Below are 22,167 nucleotides of genomic sequence, written 5' to 3' on the forward strand. Positions count from 1 at the left end.
TAAGAAATCTTTTGCTTGGTCTGGAGTGAATCCACTTCTAGTCTGGACTCTGAGGCAGGAAGACTCAGGACCTTGAGATGGGAAGACACGCCCTTAATCTGGGCCACACCTCCTGCTGGAAGTCTATATAAGGGTATATAAGGAAGCCTTCACTCTTTGCCTGCTTGCCCTCGCCTTGCCAGCACATCCATTCTGTCACTGGCATTGGAAGCTACTTCTTTGGGACTCCAGCATGTACTGAAGGCCTAAGCATCTACTGAAACCCAGCTGAGACATCCAGCCTTGAACAACTACTGGATTCTTAGGCTTTCCATTCACAGCCAGCCATTTTAAGATTAGCTAGACTACAGCCTGTAAATTATTCCAATAATTCCCCTTTATATATCGAGAGAGATTCATTCTATTAGTTCTGTTTCTATAGAGAAATTCTGACTGATGGAACTACATATAGAGTTGAAGGCCAGTATGGACTACATACTACATGGCCGGCCATGAAGGCTGGGTCAGTAGACACTAAGTTAAAAATGGAGCAAAAACTCCAAGAAAAAAAAGAGTGTTCAGGAACTTTCATGACAGGAAAAAGTGAACACAGGGATTTTAGAATTGTGATAAGGGGAAAGAAACATCCAAAGCCATGCATAGGGAATTGGGTCCAGCCCTCACATGGAGACAACACAGGGCCTGCTCCTACCATGCAGGTGGGAAAACTCTATCTAGGAGAGAGAGTGTTCGGGAAGGCCTTACTCATAAAAAGGATAAAGTAAGCTGTTCTCTGACTCACCAAACAAATCATAAACACAAAACTCTCAACATTCAAACTGGCCAAGTAACCTAATTGAACTCCAGAACAAAGCTTAATATTCATAGAGTATTTACGGAAAGTACAAAAATATCCAAGTCCAAAATTAGTCATGTTCACAATGTCCGGCACACAAATAAGCAGAAAAGCATAAAATGAGAAAAATAACAAAACAAAACTGACATAAATTTAAGAAACATTTAAGCCAGGTGGTAGTGGCGCAGGCCTTTAATCCCAGCACTGGGAAGGCAGAGTCAGTTGGATCTCTGAGTTTGAGGCCAGTTGGTCTACAGAGTGAGTTCCAGGACAGCCAGGGCTACCCAGAGTCTAAAAAATAAAGGAAAGGAAAAAAAAAGAAAAAGAAAAAGAAAAAGAAACACATTTAAAAACTAGCCCATATTAAATAGTTATCTAAGTAGTTACATGGACATAAAAAACCTCAGATCAAATTTTAGTAGGTGTTCTTTTTGTTTGTTTGTTTGGTTTTGTTTTGTTTTGTTTTGTTTGAGACAGGACCTCAACTAAGCAGAGTGTCAACTGGTTTGCCTGGAACTCACTCTGTAGACCAGGCTGCTTCTAACTCATAGAGATCTGCCTGCCTCTGCCTTCTGAGTTCTGGGAATCATGCCCAGCTTCATCAAAAATTGAAAGGTAAGTATTATGTACTGGTTTAAAAACAAACAGGATTAATAAGTAGAGGAGTACGCTGCAAAAGATTAAGAGTGCTTGCTGCTCTTGTGAAGGACCTACGCCTGGCTAACAGCACCCAAGTTGGGCAGCTCACAATCCCATTACTCCAGCTCCAGACAATCTGATATCCTCTTCTGGTCTCTACTGTCATTGCACTTTTGTTGCAAAAAAAAGAAAACAAATCTAAAAAATAAAAGAAAAAAGAATGAGCTTCCATAATGAAACAGTAAGTAAACACACACATACACACACAGAGAGAGAAAGAGAGAGGGAGAGAGAAATCACTTGCTTGTTCCCACATACTTCTGCCTCTGTTATCCACTGAGAAATTAGCCAAGGTCAGGGTTTGCTTTACAAAGTAACTTATCTCAGATATTTCATTATGATAACAAAAAGCAGAGACAACACACCCTTCACAGAAGTCAACAAAGCAGAACACAGATGCAACCTGCATACTATAAAGCTCAGAATAGCATAGAATTTGGGACAGAAAGTCCAGTCATCCTTGGGTATTTTAGCTTTTAGCTGTTATGTCAAAGGCACCAACCATGAAAAATAAAACTGAGCTTGACTTAATTAAAATTAAAAGCTTCTGCTCTACAAAATATCCCAGCAAGAGACTGAGAAGACAAGATCAACAGACAATATTTGAATGAGCCATATATGATAAAGGACTAATATATATGATAAATTTCCATATATGATAAATTTCCTAAAATAAAGCTCTTAAAATTAAACAGTAATAAGATGTGCGATGGCTCAAATTTCCAGGCCACAGTTCATCACTATGAAGAAGTCAAGGCAGGAGGATTCAAACAGTCACATCACACCCACAGCCAAGGCAGGAAGCAGCAATTTCGTGCAGCTCACTCACACTCTCCTCTTCACTCAGTCCAGGACCCCGGTTCATAAAACAGGGCTGCTCACACTCAGAGCAGGTCTTCCCACCGCAGTTCACCCACGAAGAAAATCCCTCAGCCACGTCCACAGACTAATGTCATCTGAACAGAACCTCTCATTAAAAATTTCCCTTTCCAGGTGATTCTCCACTGTGTCAACTTGACAAATAAAATTAATCATCACAGTGGGTAACTAAAACAGTACAGCTACCTGGAAGACAGTTTGGCAGTTTCTAACAAAACTGACTATATTTTTATGATCGGACAACCATGTTCCCTAGTGTTTATGCAAATGAGATGAAAACTTATATCCACACAAAAATCTGCTTTATTCATAATTGCCAAGTCCCAGAAGCATCCCAGAAGCTCTTCAGCATTGGAATAAATAAAATGGTGGTACATACAGACCACAGGATATTATCCAACACTTTAAAAATAAGCTATTAAGCCATGCAGAGGAGAAAATGTATATGCATATTATAAGCAGAGCATGCCAATCTGAAGATGTACTATGGTTCCAAGTCTCTGGCAGTGTAGAAAAAGCAAAACATTGGCTAATGTTAAAAAATTAAAAAAAAAAAAAGCAGTGACCAGTGCTATGGGAATGAAAGTTGGAGGACAGAGCATTGTAAGAACAGTGAAAGGACCCTGACTGCATGTGGGACTGGAGAAACGGCTCAGTGGCTAAGAAAGCTGATTCATATTGCAAAGGATCTGAGTTCTGTTCTCAGTCCTCATGCCATGCTGCACTCTGCTACAGCTCACAACCCCTATAACTCCAGCTCTAGGAGATCTGAAGCCCTCTCTGGCCTTCACTGGCACCTTTATTCATGCCCACATGCACACATACAAATAGAAAATCTTACATATATAAAAAAAAAATAAACAGCAACAACAAACCCAGTATAGCAACTACACACACCAAATACCCTCTAACTGAATGGTACCACAATTGCTGAAGAATTACCTCTTTAATAGCTACCTCAGGAATCTAAGGGTCTAATTGGGTTCTTCTACCAACAGAGTCTCTAAGCCAACACATACACATAAGGAATGAAATACTACAGCCTTCGCTCTTAGGAAGAAGTGCTTTCTGGACCCTCCTCAGGTAACAAAATCTGTTCACACTAAAGACCCAAATATAAAATAACACAGTATTTCCACAGAACATATTCACATCCTCTCATGTACAACACCAAATACAATTTAAGTGCTATATAATTAATGTTCATACTGTATGCTCAGAGAATCCACCCAGGACACAGGGTGGTACATACCTGTAATCTCAGCACAGAAACATCAGGAATTCATGATCATCCACAGCTATCCCAGGAGTTTAGTTTAAGGTCAGTGCGCTACTGAGACCTTGCCTTAAAAATATTTTAAAAACCACTGTATCTATTATCTGGAAAGGGCAACAAACTAATGATGGTAACTAGAGCTGTAACTTCCTTTCAATCAGGAAAATAACCTAAATGAGAATTAATTACACACGTATAAAGTGGGTAGGTGTAAGCACAGAGCTGTTCCTTCAAGGTTATCTACATGAAAAATTAGTATTTAAAATTATAGACCCTGACAGAAGAGTCTACAGCTGAACCACCCATCCACAAGTTATAAACACTGGGGAAAAAAAAAAATCCAGGAGGTATCCTTAGTGGAAGCAAGCTGGCCCAAAAGGAGAGCGCATGGCTTTTCTTTTTCTCCCTAATGAAGCCAAGTTAGAGTTTTATTAAAAATATTTTAATATGCTGGGTGATGGTGGTACACACCTTTAATCCCAGCACTCAGCAGGCAGACTCAGGAGCACAGGGAGTTTAAGGCCAGTCTGGTCTACAGAAGCCCTGTCTAGAAAAACAAATCAAAAATTAATACAGGCTTGAGCATGATTAAAGGAGAAAGAGGAGCATTCAAAAATGAAAAATCCACCCAAAAGAGCATGGGTGTTGGGGTATCTAAGGGAGCTGTTTAAATAGAGGGAATATATGTGAATAAAAGTAAAATTTAGTTATAACCAATTTGCTTTCCTGAATGTAATAGCAACTTCCAATTGCTTGGCCTCACTGCAGGAATAAAATAGGTTATCAGTGTCAGGATGGCTAGTTCAGGAGAAAGGAAGCAGACACTGACAATGCACAAAATGCTAAAATCACTGCCTCGTGCGTGCTGGATCTAACAAACTTCTTATATGAACTAGATGCCCAAAGTTTAGAGCCTTTTGTAAAAACACAATGTATCCTTCACATGACCAAAGAAGCAAGGCATGCGGTCCCTTGCAGAAACACAAAAGCCAGCCAAGGACAAGCTCTGGATTCTAACTCTGGCTTTGATCTTTCTGTGGCTTACCAAGCTCTCCCCTGTAAGAAGAGATAAAAATGCCCTTGACATCCCAATAACGTTTTCTAAATTCAGCCTGTTGATGTGTAAAGGACTTGCCTAGCACACATGGAGCCCTGAGGTCTATGTCCAGCATTGCATAAAACTTGGCCTGGTGGGTACAGCAGATGGTAGAAGCAGAAGTTCAAAGCCATCCCCAGCTAACAAATGAGCCTGAAGCTAGCCTGGTACATATGAGAGCCTGTCTAAAAAAAAAAAAAAAACGTGAGAAAAAAAGAGAGAGAGAAAGAAGGAAAGGAGAGTGGGAGGGAAGAACACTTAAAAATAACTAAATGCTAATAACTAAACAGAGTAATTATAATGAACTAAAAATAACTAAATAAAAAATAACTAAATGCACTAAGTGTGTACACACATGGTAGATGTACTTCCTGATACAAGAGAAAAAAAAAAGCCAATTATTCTTATCTGCAAAAGTACCTAAAAATCAGAAGCCACTGAATATGAATGATGGACATTAAAGCCTGAGGTCAGTGAAAAAAGGCTTTTCGCTGCATATAAATTGGGTTTGGACTGATCAAACAAACACAAATAACTATATACATATATGAATAAACAGTGCGCATAAATGGAAAGACAGAAAATGAACAAACAAAAGAAACCCCAGCAATGAAAAACAAACATACACTGTGTGTATCTTTTCTTTTTCTGAGGCAGGGTCTCCCCGTGTATGGCCCTGACTGGCATGTAACACTTCATAGACCTGGTTGGCCTTGAACCCAGAGGCTTGCCTCTGCTTCTCCGGTGCTGGCAAGAGCCACCATAAGAGGCAAGTGTCCATATTGTTATCAGCTGAACACAGGGTTAATAAAGAAGAAAGAAAACACTACATTTACTCACTTTGACAGAGAGACTCCTCCAGCTTTCCCGATCATTTCTTCATGGTGCAAAACCGAGTGGTTCCATGGAATATGGAGGAACTTTAAGAGTGTTCGCATCCACCGTTCAGGGTGTAAGACGAGCTGTTCATAGTGAACCAACATGCATTTTTTATAACCAACCTCCATACACTGGTTGTACATGGTTTCTATGGCCCGATTCCACTTGGTCAGGCAGTCCCGGTAGCTGTTCAGATCAAATCCAGCTATAGTAACTTTTCGAGAGATCATTGAATGTACCGACGCCCGGCCATCTCGGACCATCAGGAGGAATTTGGCATTGGGGAATAACCTAGCAAGGTAAGTCAAGGATTTCAGGGCAAAAGGATCTTTGTTACATAAGTAAGGTGCCGGCTCCCCATGTTTAACAATGACCTCCAGAAGGAAGGCTTGCATGGCGGAGTCCAGCACTTCATCGGTGACACCGGCCTCATCCAGGCGGATCTTCTCTTTACTGGACCGGGACCACATCTGCTTCAGGGCGAGGATTCGAGGGATGACCCTGGTTTCCTCTCCACAGCGGATGTCAGGATGTGCATCCAGCATGGCCCTCATGAGCGTGGTTCCACTCCGAGGCACACCTCCGATAAATATTAAAGGCATATCCTTGTGATAGGTGAATGTTTTGTTGGCTTTGATGTCCAGGCCAGTTCGCACAGTCGACTTGATGTTCTCCAGTCTGGCTGGCTGGCTCCGTTCCTCTATCCGGTGATGGCACTCCATGGCATGCTGGCCGAGGTAAAACACTGTCACAGAACTGATCACCAGACACGCCAAGAGTAAGTTCTGCTTCAGCTTCCCAACCATCTTGATGTGGTTATCTTCCTACTAAACATATATTTTGCTCAAAATTATTGTCACGAAATGTTCAGGCCATGGAGATTCTACTTCAGAAAAATGGTCAGCATCTGGTAGAAAAACAAAGATTATGATCACATTATGATTGTTTACAAACCAGTCGCCAATGGTTTTAGCCAGAGAGCAGCTGAAGCAATCTGGATGCTTTACTATCTATCCTAGGAGCCTAATATCCACAAATGTGAGCAAAAACGACCCAGTCACACACAGTGGTGCAGGCGAGTAATCCAGCTACTCAGGAGGCAGAGGCAAGTAGACTGTGTTAGGACCAGCCTACATCACAGAATACACTGGAGGCCAACCTGGGCAACTTCACAAAATCTCGTCTCAAGATAAAAAGATGCCGGGAACACAGCTTAATGGCAGAGTGCTTGCCTAGCATGAAGACCTAGGCTCAACCTCTAGAAAAGAGTCCCAACCCAAGCAAACAAACAAGCAGACAAAAAAGGTTTATAATCAGAAACAGCTTTTTTTGATTTAACAAAAATCTGAAGCTATGCACCTGGCTCACAATGGAAAAACAAATGATTTTTAACAGCAACTTTAGCAAAATATTTAATAAATTACAGCATGTATTAAATGTTGGGAGTCCAATCCAATGCTGATCACTGTATTCAAATTGTTTCCCTGCCCCATCACTAGCTCCAAATTCTGTAAGACAAATCACCTATACCAGAGTCCACAGCACAACATATGTGCCTAAGTGTGTTACACTCTCCTATGGATTTCAACTTGCAGCCCAATCACCACTAGCCAGTTCCTTAAAACCAATCTCCTCGCTGTCCCACCTCCTCCTACCCCGTGTGTGTGTGTGTGTGTGTGTGTGTGTGTGTGTGTGTCCCCTAAACATATCCTACTGGCTCTGTTTCCCAGACAGGGTATTTACTAAAACAGTAAAAAGTCTGTGTGGAGAAATGATTGGATATACTAGAGAAAGAATACATTCTGAGGGGCTGGGGAAATGACTCAGTGCTTGTTGCTCTTGCAGAAGACCTCAGTCCGATTCCCAGCACCCACATGCTGGCTAATAATCATCTGTAACTCCAGTTCCAGGGGATCTGATGCCTTCTTCCAGCTTCCATGGGTGCAAGGTACACAGATGGTATATATGCATATAGGCAGACAAAACACCTACACATAAAACAAGACTAAATAAATCAATCTTTTAAAAAAAAAAAAAGGATATATTCTGAGTCAGGACTTCCAGCTCTGGCCTAGTGACAATGTAGCCAAGCCCTTCCCATCTCATCCCCAAACCAATTATAAAGCTTGATTAATAAGTGTGCCTTTAAGTGCTCTGGAAATAAGGACTGAAACAACCTAAGAACATTTACAATTGAAAGCTGTAAAAGCTGCAGTCAGAACTGCAGTCTGTAATTCTGCCATCTTCCAACTCAGTAGGTACCATAGGCAGCAGGACAGCACTGGCAGCTTTTGCTCTGAAGTGGAGGGGAGCTTCCTAAATTTGAGGTGGTGAACAAAGTACATGCCCAGGCGCACTGTCAAGCTGAACAAGAAGGTGAACAACTCTATCAGGCTGAAACTGCAATACTGGCTGGACAACTCAGGCACAAAAGAGTGAGGAACCATCCAGGCAAAGCTTGTATGGCTCAGATTTATAATCCCAGTACTCAGAAATATCAAGCCCAGAGAATACTGTGAGTCTGGTGCAAGCCTGAGCTACATATACTGATCTCTAGGTCAGGCTGGACTAGTGTGATACCCTGCCTGAAAAAATTAAAGAAGGACAGGGGAAGGGGAAGAAGGAAAAGGGAGCAGAAGAGGAAGGGAAGGCAAAGAAGAGCGCTAGATACACAGACAGCCTGAGCTTGACAGCTCCCCTGCTCGTAGCCAGATCTGGTGGAGCAGTGCATGGCTAAGCTGTAAGCTGAGCCCTGTTCAACTAGCTGACTTCTGCCACTAAGCAAGCAGACAGAGAGGCAACACCTAGAAACCATCTTAGAAGGCAACGAAGACAAGAACACACATGCTACCCAAGTACAGGCGCGCCTTAAAGCCGTTCACAAACCTATAGAATAGCGGCCTTCTAACTCAATTAGCCACACACATGGATACGGTGCACACACCCGGCAGGCTTACAGAGACAGAGCAGACTGCAGAAGCAAGGACAACTGCCAGCATAGATGTGGGACTTTCTTCCCACAGAAGATGAAAACTTTTGTGACTGGACTGTTGTCACAGTTGCACAACTATAAAATCTAATAAAATCACTGAATTGTTTGCTAACAATGGGTATTATGGCAACAAATCACACCTCAACACAGCTGTTTTCTAAAAATGAATATATAACTAAAAATTTTAATAGTCTCAGTGAGCTATACCAACCCATATCTGGCTTTTGTTTATTCACATATTAATCCATTTGATGTATCTGAGCCCATACTATTCCGTCAGGCATTGCACAAAACTTCAATCAAGAATTCTGAAGAACAGATTGAGATTAAAAGATTGGCTTAATTTTAAAAAAGACTATGAAGAAAAAGCATCAATTAAGATAATTGGTGACAATACAGCATTAAAAGTTTTAGTACAACATGGTATCCATTATATGGAAGGCACACTTAAGATGTTATCCTGGGATTCAATTTAAAAGGGAGCATGTGGGAAGAAAAAACAATGGCAACAGGACCAAGTAACAGAAAACAGAATTAACATGCAACCCTAGGACAGTAACATTCTGGTTAATGAAATTAGAACTATATTTTAAGGAGGGGGGACCTTCCCAAACTAGAAGGGGTGGGCAGTTTATAGAGCTGGGAGTCTGTTTCACCCAATAGATGCAGTGAGGACATAATTGACAATTGAGGATAGCAGGACATCAAATAAAAATACAAGAACCAAAGGGCCAAACAACCAGCAGGCACCAGAGGTCTCAACTCAATGCTTATATTTCTCTCTCTCTCTCTCTCTCTCTCTCTCTCTGTGTGTGTGTGTGTGTGTGTGTGTGTGTGCATATGATTTCAGTGGCTGTGGAAGTCAGAAAAGGTATGGGAGTCTCTGGACTAGAGCCACCTGAAATATGTGCTGGGAAGCAAACTCAGGTTGTCTGGAAGAGCAACAGCAAATACGCTTAGTCATCTCCCTCCAGTCCCCAAATCAGTATTTTAAATAGAAACCTCTCTGTACCCCTTCGCTCTGTCTCTGTCTCTCTTTCTGTGTGTGTGTCAGATGTATGTGAATGTATACTTATGTGTGGAGAACAGAGGTCAACTTTGGGTGTCATCTGTAGTGAGAATCTTGGTTCTTTTTCTTTCTTTCTCTTCTCTGTTTTTGAAGATTTATTATTTATACAGCACTTTGCCTGCACATGCCAGAAGAGGGCACCAGATCTCACTATAGATGGTTATGAACCACCATGTGGTTGCATTTGAACTCAGGACCTTGGGAAGAACAGCCAGTATGCCTAACCTCTGAGCTATCTCTCCAGCCCAAATCTTAGTTTCTTAAAAACCCTGTTATGTTATGTGAATATGTTTTTGTTTTAATCCCAGGAACCTGATGCCCCTAATCAGGAGGAAAGTAGTCTAAAGAGGTCCATGGCCCCTTCCCCCCTCCCCCGATCTACCTACTGTTGGGGAATTGGAAAGGATTAGTGTGGAATAAGGGTTGGAAAGGTGGTATCCAATAAAGTAGCCCCAAAAAGTACACCTACAGTCATCCTCTGAAACACCACCCACCTCTTTTAAGACAGGGATTCCCACTGGCCCGGAAGTCACCATTTATGCCATGCTGGTAAATGAGACCCATCTCTACCTGTCCAGCAGTGGGATCACAAGCATGCACCACCACACTAAGTGTGTTTTACTGGAGATCAAATTCACATTCTTGTGCTTGCTAGGCAAGTACATTACTAAAGCCATCCCTCGAATCAGTCTTTTAAAGTGGCACCCGGGCTAGGATCTGAAGCGGGAGTAGGAGTTAGGGGTGTGAAGTGAAGGGCATGCCAAGCACAGGAGCCCATACTGAGAAGGCGACTGAAAGCTGTCCAGAAGTCAGAGAAGGCCAATGTAGTTACAAGGCAGGGAGCAAGTAGGTACATTCAGAAGAAATGAAACCACTTGGGCTGGGCTACAGACCCTATAATGCAGGCTAGGGATGTGAAATTGTGCAACATAATTAAATGTGACTGATTTAAAAGACATTTAAGCAAGGAGTCCCTTGATCAAATTTAGGTTTATAAAATCTCATTCAGCTAAAACAACCTTGACAAAGAATAAAGTAGGAGGACTTACAGTTTGAAGTTTCAGAACTATAAAGCTATTAGAATGATGTCAACCTAAAATGACTAACAGAAAGACAGACTGTCCAAAGAATGAGGTTTTTTTTTGGAAATAGCAAGAGGCTGCAACCCAGCATTCATGTGCCATGCTGGAGGGCATTCAAGGGAACCTTTTAAAGACAAAGGGCTGGAGGGATGGTTCAGTGGGCAAAGTGTTTGCCTTGGAAGCATTAGCACCACATTTCCACCCTCAGAATCTATGTGATGGCACGGGGAGAGGGTAGAGATAGCTAAGCAGGTAAAGGCACCTGCCGTGCAAGCCTTAGAGCCACAGTAGAAACAACCAACTTCCAGTGTTTTCTTTGACCTCCACATACACTTGTTTGTATATACATATGTATACACACACATTTAAAAAGCAGTGCACAAACACACAGCATTTGTATGCAATCCTAGCATAGGGATATAGACAGGCAGCCTGCCTAACCTGGTTGGCTAAAAAAAGGTGGATGGCACCAGAGAAATGACACCAGAAGTAGCCACCTGGCCTCCCAATACATGCCAGGCCACATGTGTACTGTACAGACAAAACTTGGGAGAGTGCTTGCCTAGCATGTGTGAAGCCCTGGGTTCCATGCCCAGCACCAAGTAAATCCAGCATGGTGGCATGGCCTGCAGTCCCTGCAATCCCTGCACTTAGGAGGTGGAAACAGGAGGATCAGAAATTAAAGGCCAGCCTTGGCTATGTAAGACCCTATTTCAAACAAGTCAAAGAACTGTGTAGAAAAAAAAAGGTCAGTCTTACTATATGTAAGTTTTGGTTCTTTTTAAAGATCATTTTTATTACTAATTAGGTGAATTGTGTGTGTGCATATGAGTGCAGGTGCTGACGGGGTCCAGATGAGGGTGCTGGATCCTCTGGAGCTAGAGTTATTATGGAGCTGTTAGAGCTGCCCAACATGGGTGCAAGAGCAGAATGTGCTCATAATGACTGAGCCATCCCTACAGCTCCTGTTTTTTGTTTTTCTTTTCAATGAAGGGAAATCTGAGGGAAATCACAATGCTTCTCATGGAAAACAAGAAGGTAGATCTCAATTAGGAGGCCACGGCCCTAGATTCTCCAATTACGAGATAATGTTTCCGATCAAACAGAACTTAGTGGCATGGGTTCAACGGCAATAAATGAACTGAATGATAGATTTTTCTGATATTGACAGAGAAATGACCCTACGGGGAGAAAAGCTCTTGTACTGTCTACTTTACAAACTCTTCAATGAAAATTTCAAAATAACTGAAATCTGGAAAAAGCACACTCAGCTCACTCAGCAAAACAACAGAGCTTCTAAGCTCTAATAATAAGTGGTTTATCTTTGGACTGCACAGGAGTGGTTTTCTAATGCACTCTATTTGTTTTAGGACTTGTATAAGCTCACTACAGGAGAGCAGAGAAGTAGAAAAATAACAAATTGTTCTGAACTAGCAAGGGTTCTTTGATAAAAACTTATACTATTTCATATATTAAATTACACTTAACTTGCTAACTTTTTATTTTTATTTTATTCTATTTGAGACAGGATTTCTCTGTGTAGCACTGACTGTCCTGGAGCTCACTCTGTAGACCAGGGTGGCTTTGAACTCACAGAGATTCACCTGCCTCTGCTTCCAAGTGCCAGGATTAAAGGCATGTGCCACCACTGCCTGGTTTAACTTGCTAACTTTTGACATCTGTCAGAATTCAGTAGCTGACAGACGACTCAATGTCCTTCAAAATTAACTTAGCAGTAAGAGTCAACTAGAGGCTGGGATGTGACTCAGCGACAGTGTATGCCTAGCACACACAAGGCCTTGGCTTCCATTTCCAGGAGAGGGAAAAAAACCACTCAGTTGTAAAACAAAAACAAACAACTAGCTGCCCCTCTGAAATCAAAAATAAAAAAGTACAAGCCCACCAAAAATCACAAGGTACACCAGGCGGTGGTGGCACATGCCTTTACTCCCAGCTCTTGGTCTACAGAGTTCCTGGACAGCCAGGACTACACAGAAAAACCCTGTCTTAAAAAAAAGAAAAAAGGTTAAAAAGAAGAAGAAGAAGAAGAAGAAGAAGAAGAAGAAGAAGAAGAAGAAGAAGAAGAAGAAGAAGAAGAAGAAGAAGAAGAGGAGAAGAAAAAAACCAACCAAGGTGGGCATGCCTACTATCCCAGGACTTAGAAGAGTGAGGCAGGAAAATGAGGAATTCAAAGCCATCCTTAGCTTCAAGGCTGTCCTTAGCTACACATGGAATTCATAGCACAAAGAAAAGAAAATATTAACAAGGCTGATATCTACAGTATCTTATAGCATCACCAACTTTCCACTGAAGCACCTCAACTACCAGTTGTGAGCATGCTGACATGCCAGCAGCTTCTCCAATATGCTCTCAGAACATAGATCTTTCTGACCCCACATCTGACTGCTGCACAACCTATAGTCCATGAGCCTATCACCAACTGAATGTCCCTAATTCTGTTAAGGACAGAAGGACCACCTGGGCATGTTAGCTAGCTTAACAAAAATAAATAAATAAATAAATAAATAAATAATTCCAAGAAGGGGGTCTTTGACTTCTACAAAAACATCTTCTTGCTTTTCACTACTTTGTAAAGCTTGACTTCCTCTTTGGATGTTTCTAAAGTTGGAAGGGGCCTCTGGATCACCCACTTCACAGATGAACAAGCCAACACTCAAGCAGTATATTCTCCTCAGCACATCTCTAGGCCTCACCAATCCTTCAAATGTCCCTTTGCACTTTATATTACATACAACACTTACTCCAAAGGATGCTTGAAACCTAAAAGCCAAGGATTTGTTCTCCACAGCGCCTCTACCACAGCAGGCTCAGCAGAGGGCCAGTGCTCACTGTATACTACTCATACCTTGTTGGGATTCCTTTCACACCCCTGGCAAATAGCCCTTTCAGAAAAAAGCACAAAGAGACTGGTGGGGGCTGGAGAGATGGCTCAGCGGTTAAGAGTACTGTCTGCCCTTCCAGAGGTCCTAAGTTCAATGCCCAGCAACTACAAGGTGGCTCACAACCAGGTCTAATGTAATCTGATGCCCTCTTCTGGCACAAAGGCACACATGTAAGCAGAACATTGTATACATATAAATAAATAAATAAATCTTTAAAGAAGAAGAAGAGGAGGAGGAGGCAGCAGCAGGGGGGAAGAGAGGAAGAAAGCATGGGGCTGGGTATATAGTTCAATGGATAAGGCACTTGCCAGGCAAGTGTGAGAACCAGAGTTTGGATCCGTGGAATCCACATTAAAAAATTGGGCAGGTGTGGTAGCTGCCTCTAATCCCAGCACTTGAGAAAGCAGGGCAAGCTGGCCAGTTCGGACTAGCCAAATCAGTGAGCTCCTGGTTCAGCGAGAGACCTTGCCTCAATAAAGTAGAGAGAGTGAGAAAAACATCATTGAGTCCAGGCCTCCACACACATACTCACATGCACACACATGCAAACACACATAAACACACTGAAAAAAAAAAGGAAAAACAAACAAACAAACATGGCAAGGGCTGGAGAGATGGTTAACAGTGGTTAAGAGCCATCTTACTGTTCTTCCTGAGGACTCGAGTTCTATCCCCAGCACTCACATTAGGCAGTTTATAACTGTCTGAGCAGGGGGTCTCACACCTCTGGCCTCTTCAGGCACTTGCATATGCAAATGCCCCTACACATAATTAAAATAACAAATATAGATCTTAAAAAAAGACATGGAAGCAAGAGGGCTTGTTAGACAAAAGAGAGCTTGGTGGGAGAAGGAACTAAAGGAAGCTAATGGGAGGGACATGATGAGATACATATGAACTGTGAAAGGCTGGGTAAGTCAGAAAAAAGTACAGCCAATGCTGACCTAAGCATTTCCCTTACACATCCTGCCACGCTACACAAGCAGGGGGAAATGGACACATGCACACATATGTGACACATACACACAGAGAAAAGCCTCTTCCTGGTACCTTAAATGCTGCATAATGTCTTTAAAAAGTAGCAGCAGTATTTTTTCAACTGTGGCCTTTGCAAGAACTAAGGCTAAACAGAACCAGAATAGAATCCTAGAATGTTCAGTTTCATTTTTAGCCTTAGGAGAAAGAAAAAGAACTGAAACATTGTGAAAACATAACAACACTATTAATAGAACTACTGCTCCATGGCAGCATGCTCTCACTTTATGGTGTCTCTTGCTTCCTCTTTCATTGTTCATGCACACTGTCAGGCTTCACGTTAGGCAAGCACTTTATCTTCACTCCCCAAAATCTCTGCAAAATTTCCAAAGTAATTCTGCTAATTAAAAACAGCACTGAAGCCAGGTGTGGCGGCACACCCCTGTAATCCCAGCACCTGGGAAAGCAGAGGCAGGCAGTTTTCTGTAAATTCAAGACCAGCGTGGTCTACAAACGGAGTCCAGGACAGTCCAGGCTACACAGAAAAACCCTGTCTCAAAAAACAAAACAAAAAAGACAACATTGAAATGGAGAGATGGCTTTGAGGTAAACTGATAATAGTAAAACCAACATTGCCAGAGGTGGTGATACACACCTTTAATCACAGCACTCAGGAGGCCAAAGCAACTGGATCTCTGAGTTCAAGGCCAGGCTGGTATACATAGCAAGCTCCAGGCCAGTCAAGGCTACATAATGAGATTCTGTCTCAAACAAAATAGTGAATAAAGAAATAAGAGAGAATGAGAAAGAGAGAGAGAAAGAGAGAAAGAGAGAGAGAGAGAGAATGAGCAAACAGTAATGACTGGCCTGCAAGGTGACTCCATGATAAAGGTACTTGCTGCCAAACCTAAATTCAATCCCCAAGACTCATATTAAAATAGAAGAGAACCAACTCCAGCAAATTGTCCTCTAACCTCCACAAATACGTCATGGCACAAGCCCATCCACCTCTCCTATATATACATAGTAAATACATAAAATTAAAACGCCACACTGTGTATGTGTAGAAGTCAGGACAACTTAAGGGGGTTGCTTCTCTCCTTGGTCTTGAACTCAGGTTGACAGGCTTGATGCCTGTGTCTCCACTGAGCCATCTTGTTGATCCTCCTATGAATTGTGTAGTTGGTTTTTTTTTTGTAGGTGTTTTTTGTTTGTTTGTTTTGATTGTAGAAAAAAGGGGCAAGCGGATAAGAGATGGCTCAGTAGTTAAGAACATTGACTGCTCTTCTAGAAAACCTGGGTTCAAATCCCAGAACATGGTAGCTCACAATTGTCTATAACTACATTCCAGAAGATGTGACACTCTCTACTGGCTTCAATGGGCACCAAGTACTCATCAGTACATGCAGGCAAAACACCAAAATGTGTAACATAAAAATGAATAAATCTCAACACAACATCTTCAACATAACTCCTAAACCTAAGGCTCAAGGAGTAAGTGTAGAAGAGGGGGCAGAGACATTGTAAGACCAGAGGAACAGAAAGGAACTGTAGGATTTCCTCCCCTAGACATCCAAGAGAAGCTATAGCCATGAAGTCAACCAACATGGCTGCCTAACCATCATGTGAACAAGGATGACATGCACAGATAAACTACATGAAAGAGGAAAGCTCAGGAGCCTTCAACCTATGCTAAGAACTCGCAGGATGGACCTGACTGGAGGCAGCAGTGTGGCAATGAAGAAAAGACGGACACACAGAAACAAAGGAAAGCTGGTACTGGGTGGACTAAACTTTCTGATGGAGAAACTGTAGCACCCTGGAGGCTCAGCATGTTTTTTACATAGAGTTAAAGAGAGGAGAGGAATTATTACACACAACTCAATGTGGAGGCAGGGCTATTACAGAGGTGACTAAGGAGGCAGAATGAATGGCATACCGACGGGTCAAGGGGAAAGGTTTAGCTAACCTCAGTAGGAGCAGTCTCTGTAGAGGAGTATTTTTCAGACTGAAATGAATATTCAAGAAAAAAATTTCTCATACATGCTATCAATATCCATACATGGACTAGAGGAAAGCTTTGCCAACCTTTTGAGCCTCTCCGTGGGGGGAGGCTTTGACATTTCTAACATTTTCTAACCCTAGGTCTGAAGCTAGGGTCCTGGACATGGCTGTGCCCGTGTCAACGACATATACCCACTCAGGCCCTCACTTGCTCATGGGTTCCTCTGCTCCATATAATAAACTAAAGAGTGCTGAGAACAGGAGAAACAATCTTCTCTAGTGAAAATACAACAATTGGTCGTCCAATACCAAATGGTAACCCTGAAGACACAATCATACAAGTAACATTATAAGGACTGAGGGGGTTGTGTTTATATATTTAAGAATCTGTATGCATATATACATGTATAAGTAACAATAATCAAAGAAAAAGGGGCCATGAGTATGAAAGAGTAAAGAAGGGGTACATGAGAGGATATGGAGGGAGAAAAAGAGGAAAATGATACAATTAGATTATAATCTCAAAAAACTGTATTAAAAAAACCAATCAACAAACACAGGTACAAAGATTGGTGGTTAGTTAGCCCATGCCAAGACTCACTGCACACACAGGTCATTATATGCACTCATGGCCAGAGCTCAGACATCCTGCCATTACAATCAGGAAAGTAGCCACATTCCATGCCCAAAAAGAAGCTTGGGAAATGTCCCAGGTAAAGATAAAATAAAAAATGTACCAACTCCCTAAACCTCTTCTTTCCTTTGTCAGCCATGGTTAATAGTTAACTGGCTCCTCATGGTCAATCATGAACTTCCCACTCAGTCAGTGTGGCAAAGGCTGCGCCAATGCCAGCCTGTCACCTAAAGTCCATTTTGTAGTAGTTTCTCCCATTTGCTTCTAGCTTCTAAGTATGAAGAAAAATCTCTACAGCTCATGACTGGATTCATCAATGGATGTGTCCAGTGGTTAACTCTGAACAGCTCTGCCATTCAGAAGAAACTTCAGAAGAAACTTACCCTATGAGCTCACTATTGCAAGACCTAAGCTGTATCAGCTCCATCGGAGCTCACGGTCACAACACTTTGGGGGCTGGCTCTAGACCCAAAGACAAGGAGCAAACAACAAAAATACAAGGGAGCAGCATGCTTCAGTAAGCTCCATGCTCATGAGGAAAGGGGGCTGGCCAAACATAAAGAACTATCCCTGAAATCTAGGATACACTCTGGGAAACAAGGCACAAGTTAAAAATGCAAGTCCTTTTAAAAGTTCAAGTTAAACGGGAACAGTGTCTGGAAGTTGTGGTAAGAGCACTAGAGGGCAGCTGCACATACATGCACATAACATGGGTGATTTTGCTGACATATTCCTCTTCTGTATTCCTCAAGCTCATGTTTACAATTAGGCATAACCTGTGACAAACAACAGACATACAAAAGGAAATTTGTTCCATCTGTTTGCTTCCATTCAATCACTCAATCAAGTTTATACCTTTTCTACCAACTCCATAGACTTGAGAATTAATCTAGACAAGAAAAAGGAGAGAAGACAAAGAGCTCTACGTTAGGCTAACAAGCCCAGTTAGTTGGGAGAGCTGAGCTTTTTCTGAATAGGGCTTCTTAGTCATCTGGCATTAGATAAATAAAGCACTGAGTCATAGTTTTCTAATCCACAAAACAAGAACAACAATAAACCCTTTCACAATAATCAGAGTGGAAATTATGAAAGGAAGAACCAGGGAGCAGAGGAAATGGAGCACACTTGCAGGTTCTTCACAGTACCACCAGAACCAAGCATATCAAATAGTTTCTCTTTGTAGGCCTGGCTGTCCTAGGACTCACTCTGTAGACCAGGCTAGCCTTGAATTAAGGTAGATCCGCCTGCCTCTGCTTCCCAAGTGCTGGGACCAACGGTGCTGGCCACTTCCCTTTTTAAGACAAAGTCTCATGCATCCCTTGAACTTCTGATCCTCCTGCCTTTGTATTTCCCAGCAGATTATAGGTGTGTAGGGCTCCTGCAATGCTGGGGATGGACGTGCAGTGCTCTGTGCATTCTCGGCAAATGCTCTAGTAACTGAGCCCCATCCTCATTCAGATCTGGAAGAGCTTTTAAAGAATAACTTCCAGGGTGCCTATACATATTGTTCCTTGTCCCCTGCCTCTACCTCCTAAGCAGGATTGGTACCATGGAGCCCACTCTCAGGACTGCTCCAGCTGTTATGCCAGGATCATGGGACCCTCAGAGACCACCTGGAGACAACTCGATGCAAGAGCAAGAGAGCTTTATTACGAGAGCGATCGAACTCGGGACCCACGTCTCACTGACGCAGCAGTAGAGAAGTGGGACCCCAAGCCCTGGGTGAGCAGGGTTTTTAAAGGGAAAAACTGCAAGCAGGGGGTTTCCATGACAGCAAGCAGGGAGGTTCATGCCTTGACATTACAGGATTGCATAAAAGCCACAGGGACGAGGTGACCTGCTACATAATTATAAATGCCATTCTTCTAAACAACATCTGGAACTTTGGAAGAATTTTCCCATCCTATTCTCATTGATTATTGCCAGGGAGATTTTCTCTATTTTCTATCAAGTATTTTTCCTGTGATATTTCCTGGAGGCTGTTGCTAGGAGAGTTAACTTTGTTTTCTGCCAAGTGCACATTCTGTGATATTTCCTGGAACCTGATTTCAGCTCCCGGTTTAGCTGGCTCCTCATTTCAAAATGGAGTCACCCAGGATAACTTAAACTTTTCACAGCTTGTCAACAACTGCCTGTGCTCGGCCCCTTGTCATTCCCTTTTTCCTTTATACACATCTTTCTCCTCAGAGAAGTCTTCTCTGGGTGCTCGGTTCCCATCCTCCAGCCCCAAATCAACCACTTCCCCTTCTGCAACCTCAAAATACTGGGTAAAGCATCTTGTGTCCACTCAGACAGACCACTGCACAGTGGTTAGTTTACTCCACAAGCCTGCAATCTCTGTTAACACCCATCATCATCCAGCATGATGGACACTAGAACAGTGGGGAAGGACAGATCCAGGAAGGAAGTCACAGGTAAATGTGGAGTGAAGTATCATTTCCTAAATCTTCTGGAAACACCTATACAGTCATCTGAAACAAAACAAATATCAAACAAAGCAAATAATCAAAAAGCAAAGAACTACAAGTTAAAGAGAAACAAAGTAATCTGAAGGCAATGAGAAAGTTATGCAATTATAGATGTCATCCTCAAAGGGTCTTATTTTTATTTTATGTGTTTGGAGGTGTCCGTGTACCACTTATGTGCTTGGTGACCATGGAGACTGGAAGAGAATGTTGGACCCCCTGGAACCGGGCTAAGAGATGGTTGTGAGTCACCTTGTGGGTGCTAGGAATTGAACCCAGATCCTCTGGAAGAGCAGTTATCTTAATTGCTGAGCAATCTCTCCAGCCCTATTTGCTGTTAGTTCACCATCACCATGTTTTTTTGTTTTTTGTTTTTTTTAATTCTCAAAACTACAAAATCCATAGCAGGAGCAGCAAGATGGCTCAGTGGTGAGGGCACTTGGCACCAAGCCTGTCAGCCTGAGTTCAAGCCAAGGAAGCAGAGAAGCAACTCCCTCAAGTTGTCCTCTAACTTCTACATAGTTATACTGTGGCATAGCAAATAAATAAATAACAACAACCCCACAGCCTCTTGCCTGAGTTCTGACTTTCTTCACTCAGTTCATTCACCATCCCAATACACAAATTCACTCAACATTCCCCTGCTTAAAATCTTTCAGTAGGCAATTCTGTTCAGAAAAATGATCCATACCTAGAATGTAAGGGAAATCCTTTGTGATCTAGCTCCAGCCTTTATCTGTCACTTTAACCCCTCTCACCTTCAGCACTGGCCTCCCCTTCTCTCTTGCCCAATGCTGCCGGTGCCTGAACCATCCCTGAGTTGCTTGTGCAAAGCACCACATCTATGCGTAACCCCCACTTATCCCTTCAACACCGTCCTTACTGTTGTAGAACTAGTATCTATCACACGGCTCTGTTACATTAGATGGTTCATTTGTCTGCTTTTCCAATAAACTGTGAGCTCCCTGAAAGCAGGACTTTTATTTTTATTTATGAGTATGTGTGTCTCTGTGTGGGTGTGTGCACGTAAGTATGGGTACCCAAAGATCCTATAACTCCTAGAGGCGGAGTTACAATTGACTGAGTCACATGGCATGTGTGCTGGAAATGAACTCAGATCCTATGTGCTCTTAACCACTGAGCCACCTCTGTAGCCCTGAAGACTGAAACGGATTTGTTTTAAATTCATTTCAACTGCCAAGAAGTTAGTGATGTTGGTGGTGAGACTAGAGTGTGCTGTGAGTTCCTGGAAGATCCTGATAATACTTTACTCTTTGGCTTTCTCCACAGACTACAACATGATACAGTATATGCATCCTGGCTATTCAATAAAGCACAGAATGGCCACATTGAAACTTCCTCACTAAAACTTACCACTCTAGGCAGCTAATACTTTCCTAACATTACCTTTCATTACCTTTCGAAAGGCTAGAAATACAAAGTTCACCTTCTGCTTCTTTTCCTTTGACCTTCCATTGGTTTGGATTCTTTGCATGTGCATGTGTGATATTTGCATGCATACATGTATATGCATGAATGTGGAGATTCAAAAGTCTTGATGACTCTCCATTTTCTTGATGTTGGATCCAGCTTGCTCCTGGGATCTTGCCTCTTCCTCCAAAGTGCTGAAAAAACAGTTGTCGCGCCTATCTGGTTTCTGATTAGGTTCTGAGGATCTGAATTTCAAACCTCGCTTATATGGAAATTGCTTTACCCACTAAGTCATCTCCCAGACTTATAGGGGTTTGCCTGCAGGTATGTCTATGCACCACATGCAAGCCCATGTCTGTGAAGGCCGGAAGACGGCACTGCATCTCCTAGAACTGGAGACTGAGATGGTTGTGAGTCAATATGTGGATGCTGGGAATTGAACCTGGGTCCTCCGGGAGAGCAACAAGAGCTCTTAACCACTGGGCCAACTTTCTAGCCCCTACTCTACTGTGCATTTATTAGTCTATTATAGCTGCTTACGTCAGCTCCCACTCCCACTGATGTGTAAGACAAAAATCTTTACTTTGATCACGTACACATGATGCAAGAAATGACAAGGTAGGTTGGGCACACTCACTTGCCATGCAGTATCAGTCCCTGGGTTCAAGTTCATGCGGAACTTGGAAGGAGGAACCAAAGTAAAGGAACATTTCTAAGAATAACTTTAGATGTAGAGAAACTGAGGCACAGGAAGATGAGTTCCTTCGTACATTACTTGGCAAACTGTTAGCCAAGCCAGAACCTATTTTATGTTGTTTTGCAGACACTAGGGATGCCAAGAACAAAAAGCCATATGTGCATTGTAAGAAATGAAAGTGAATTTAAGATTTCCTGACATTATAACTCTTTTATAAGCAAACTGTTTCTATTTTCTCTCGGAGAATCATC

General features: G+C 42.3%; 1 protein-coding gene across 2 annotated transcripts in view; it reads right to left on the reverse strand.

The window, feature by feature from the left end:
• The window catches only part of Tpst1 (tyrosylprotein sulfotransferase 1), a 60,491-nt gene that overhangs the window by 31,306 nt on the left and 7,018 nt on the right, over nt 1-22,167 (reverse strand). For both annotated transcript variants that reach the window (XM_021657115.2, XM_021657110.2), the window contains exon 2: nt 5,626-6,571. In XM_021657115.2, coding sequence (XP_021512790.1) covers nt 5,626-6,470 — 845 coding nt within the window. In that variant the 5' untranslated portion in view covers nt 6,471-6,571. The remainder of the gene's footprint in view (nt 1-5,625; nt 6,572-22,167) is intronic.

The sequence above is a fragment of the Meriones unguiculatus genome, chromosome 4 (genome assembly GCF_030254825.1).
Source record: "Meriones unguiculatus strain TT.TT164.6M chromosome 4, Bangor_MerUng_6.1, whole genome shotgun sequence".
Taxonomy (NCBI): domain Eukaryota; kingdom Metazoa; phylum Chordata; class Mammalia; order Rodentia; family Muridae; genus Meriones; species Meriones unguiculatus.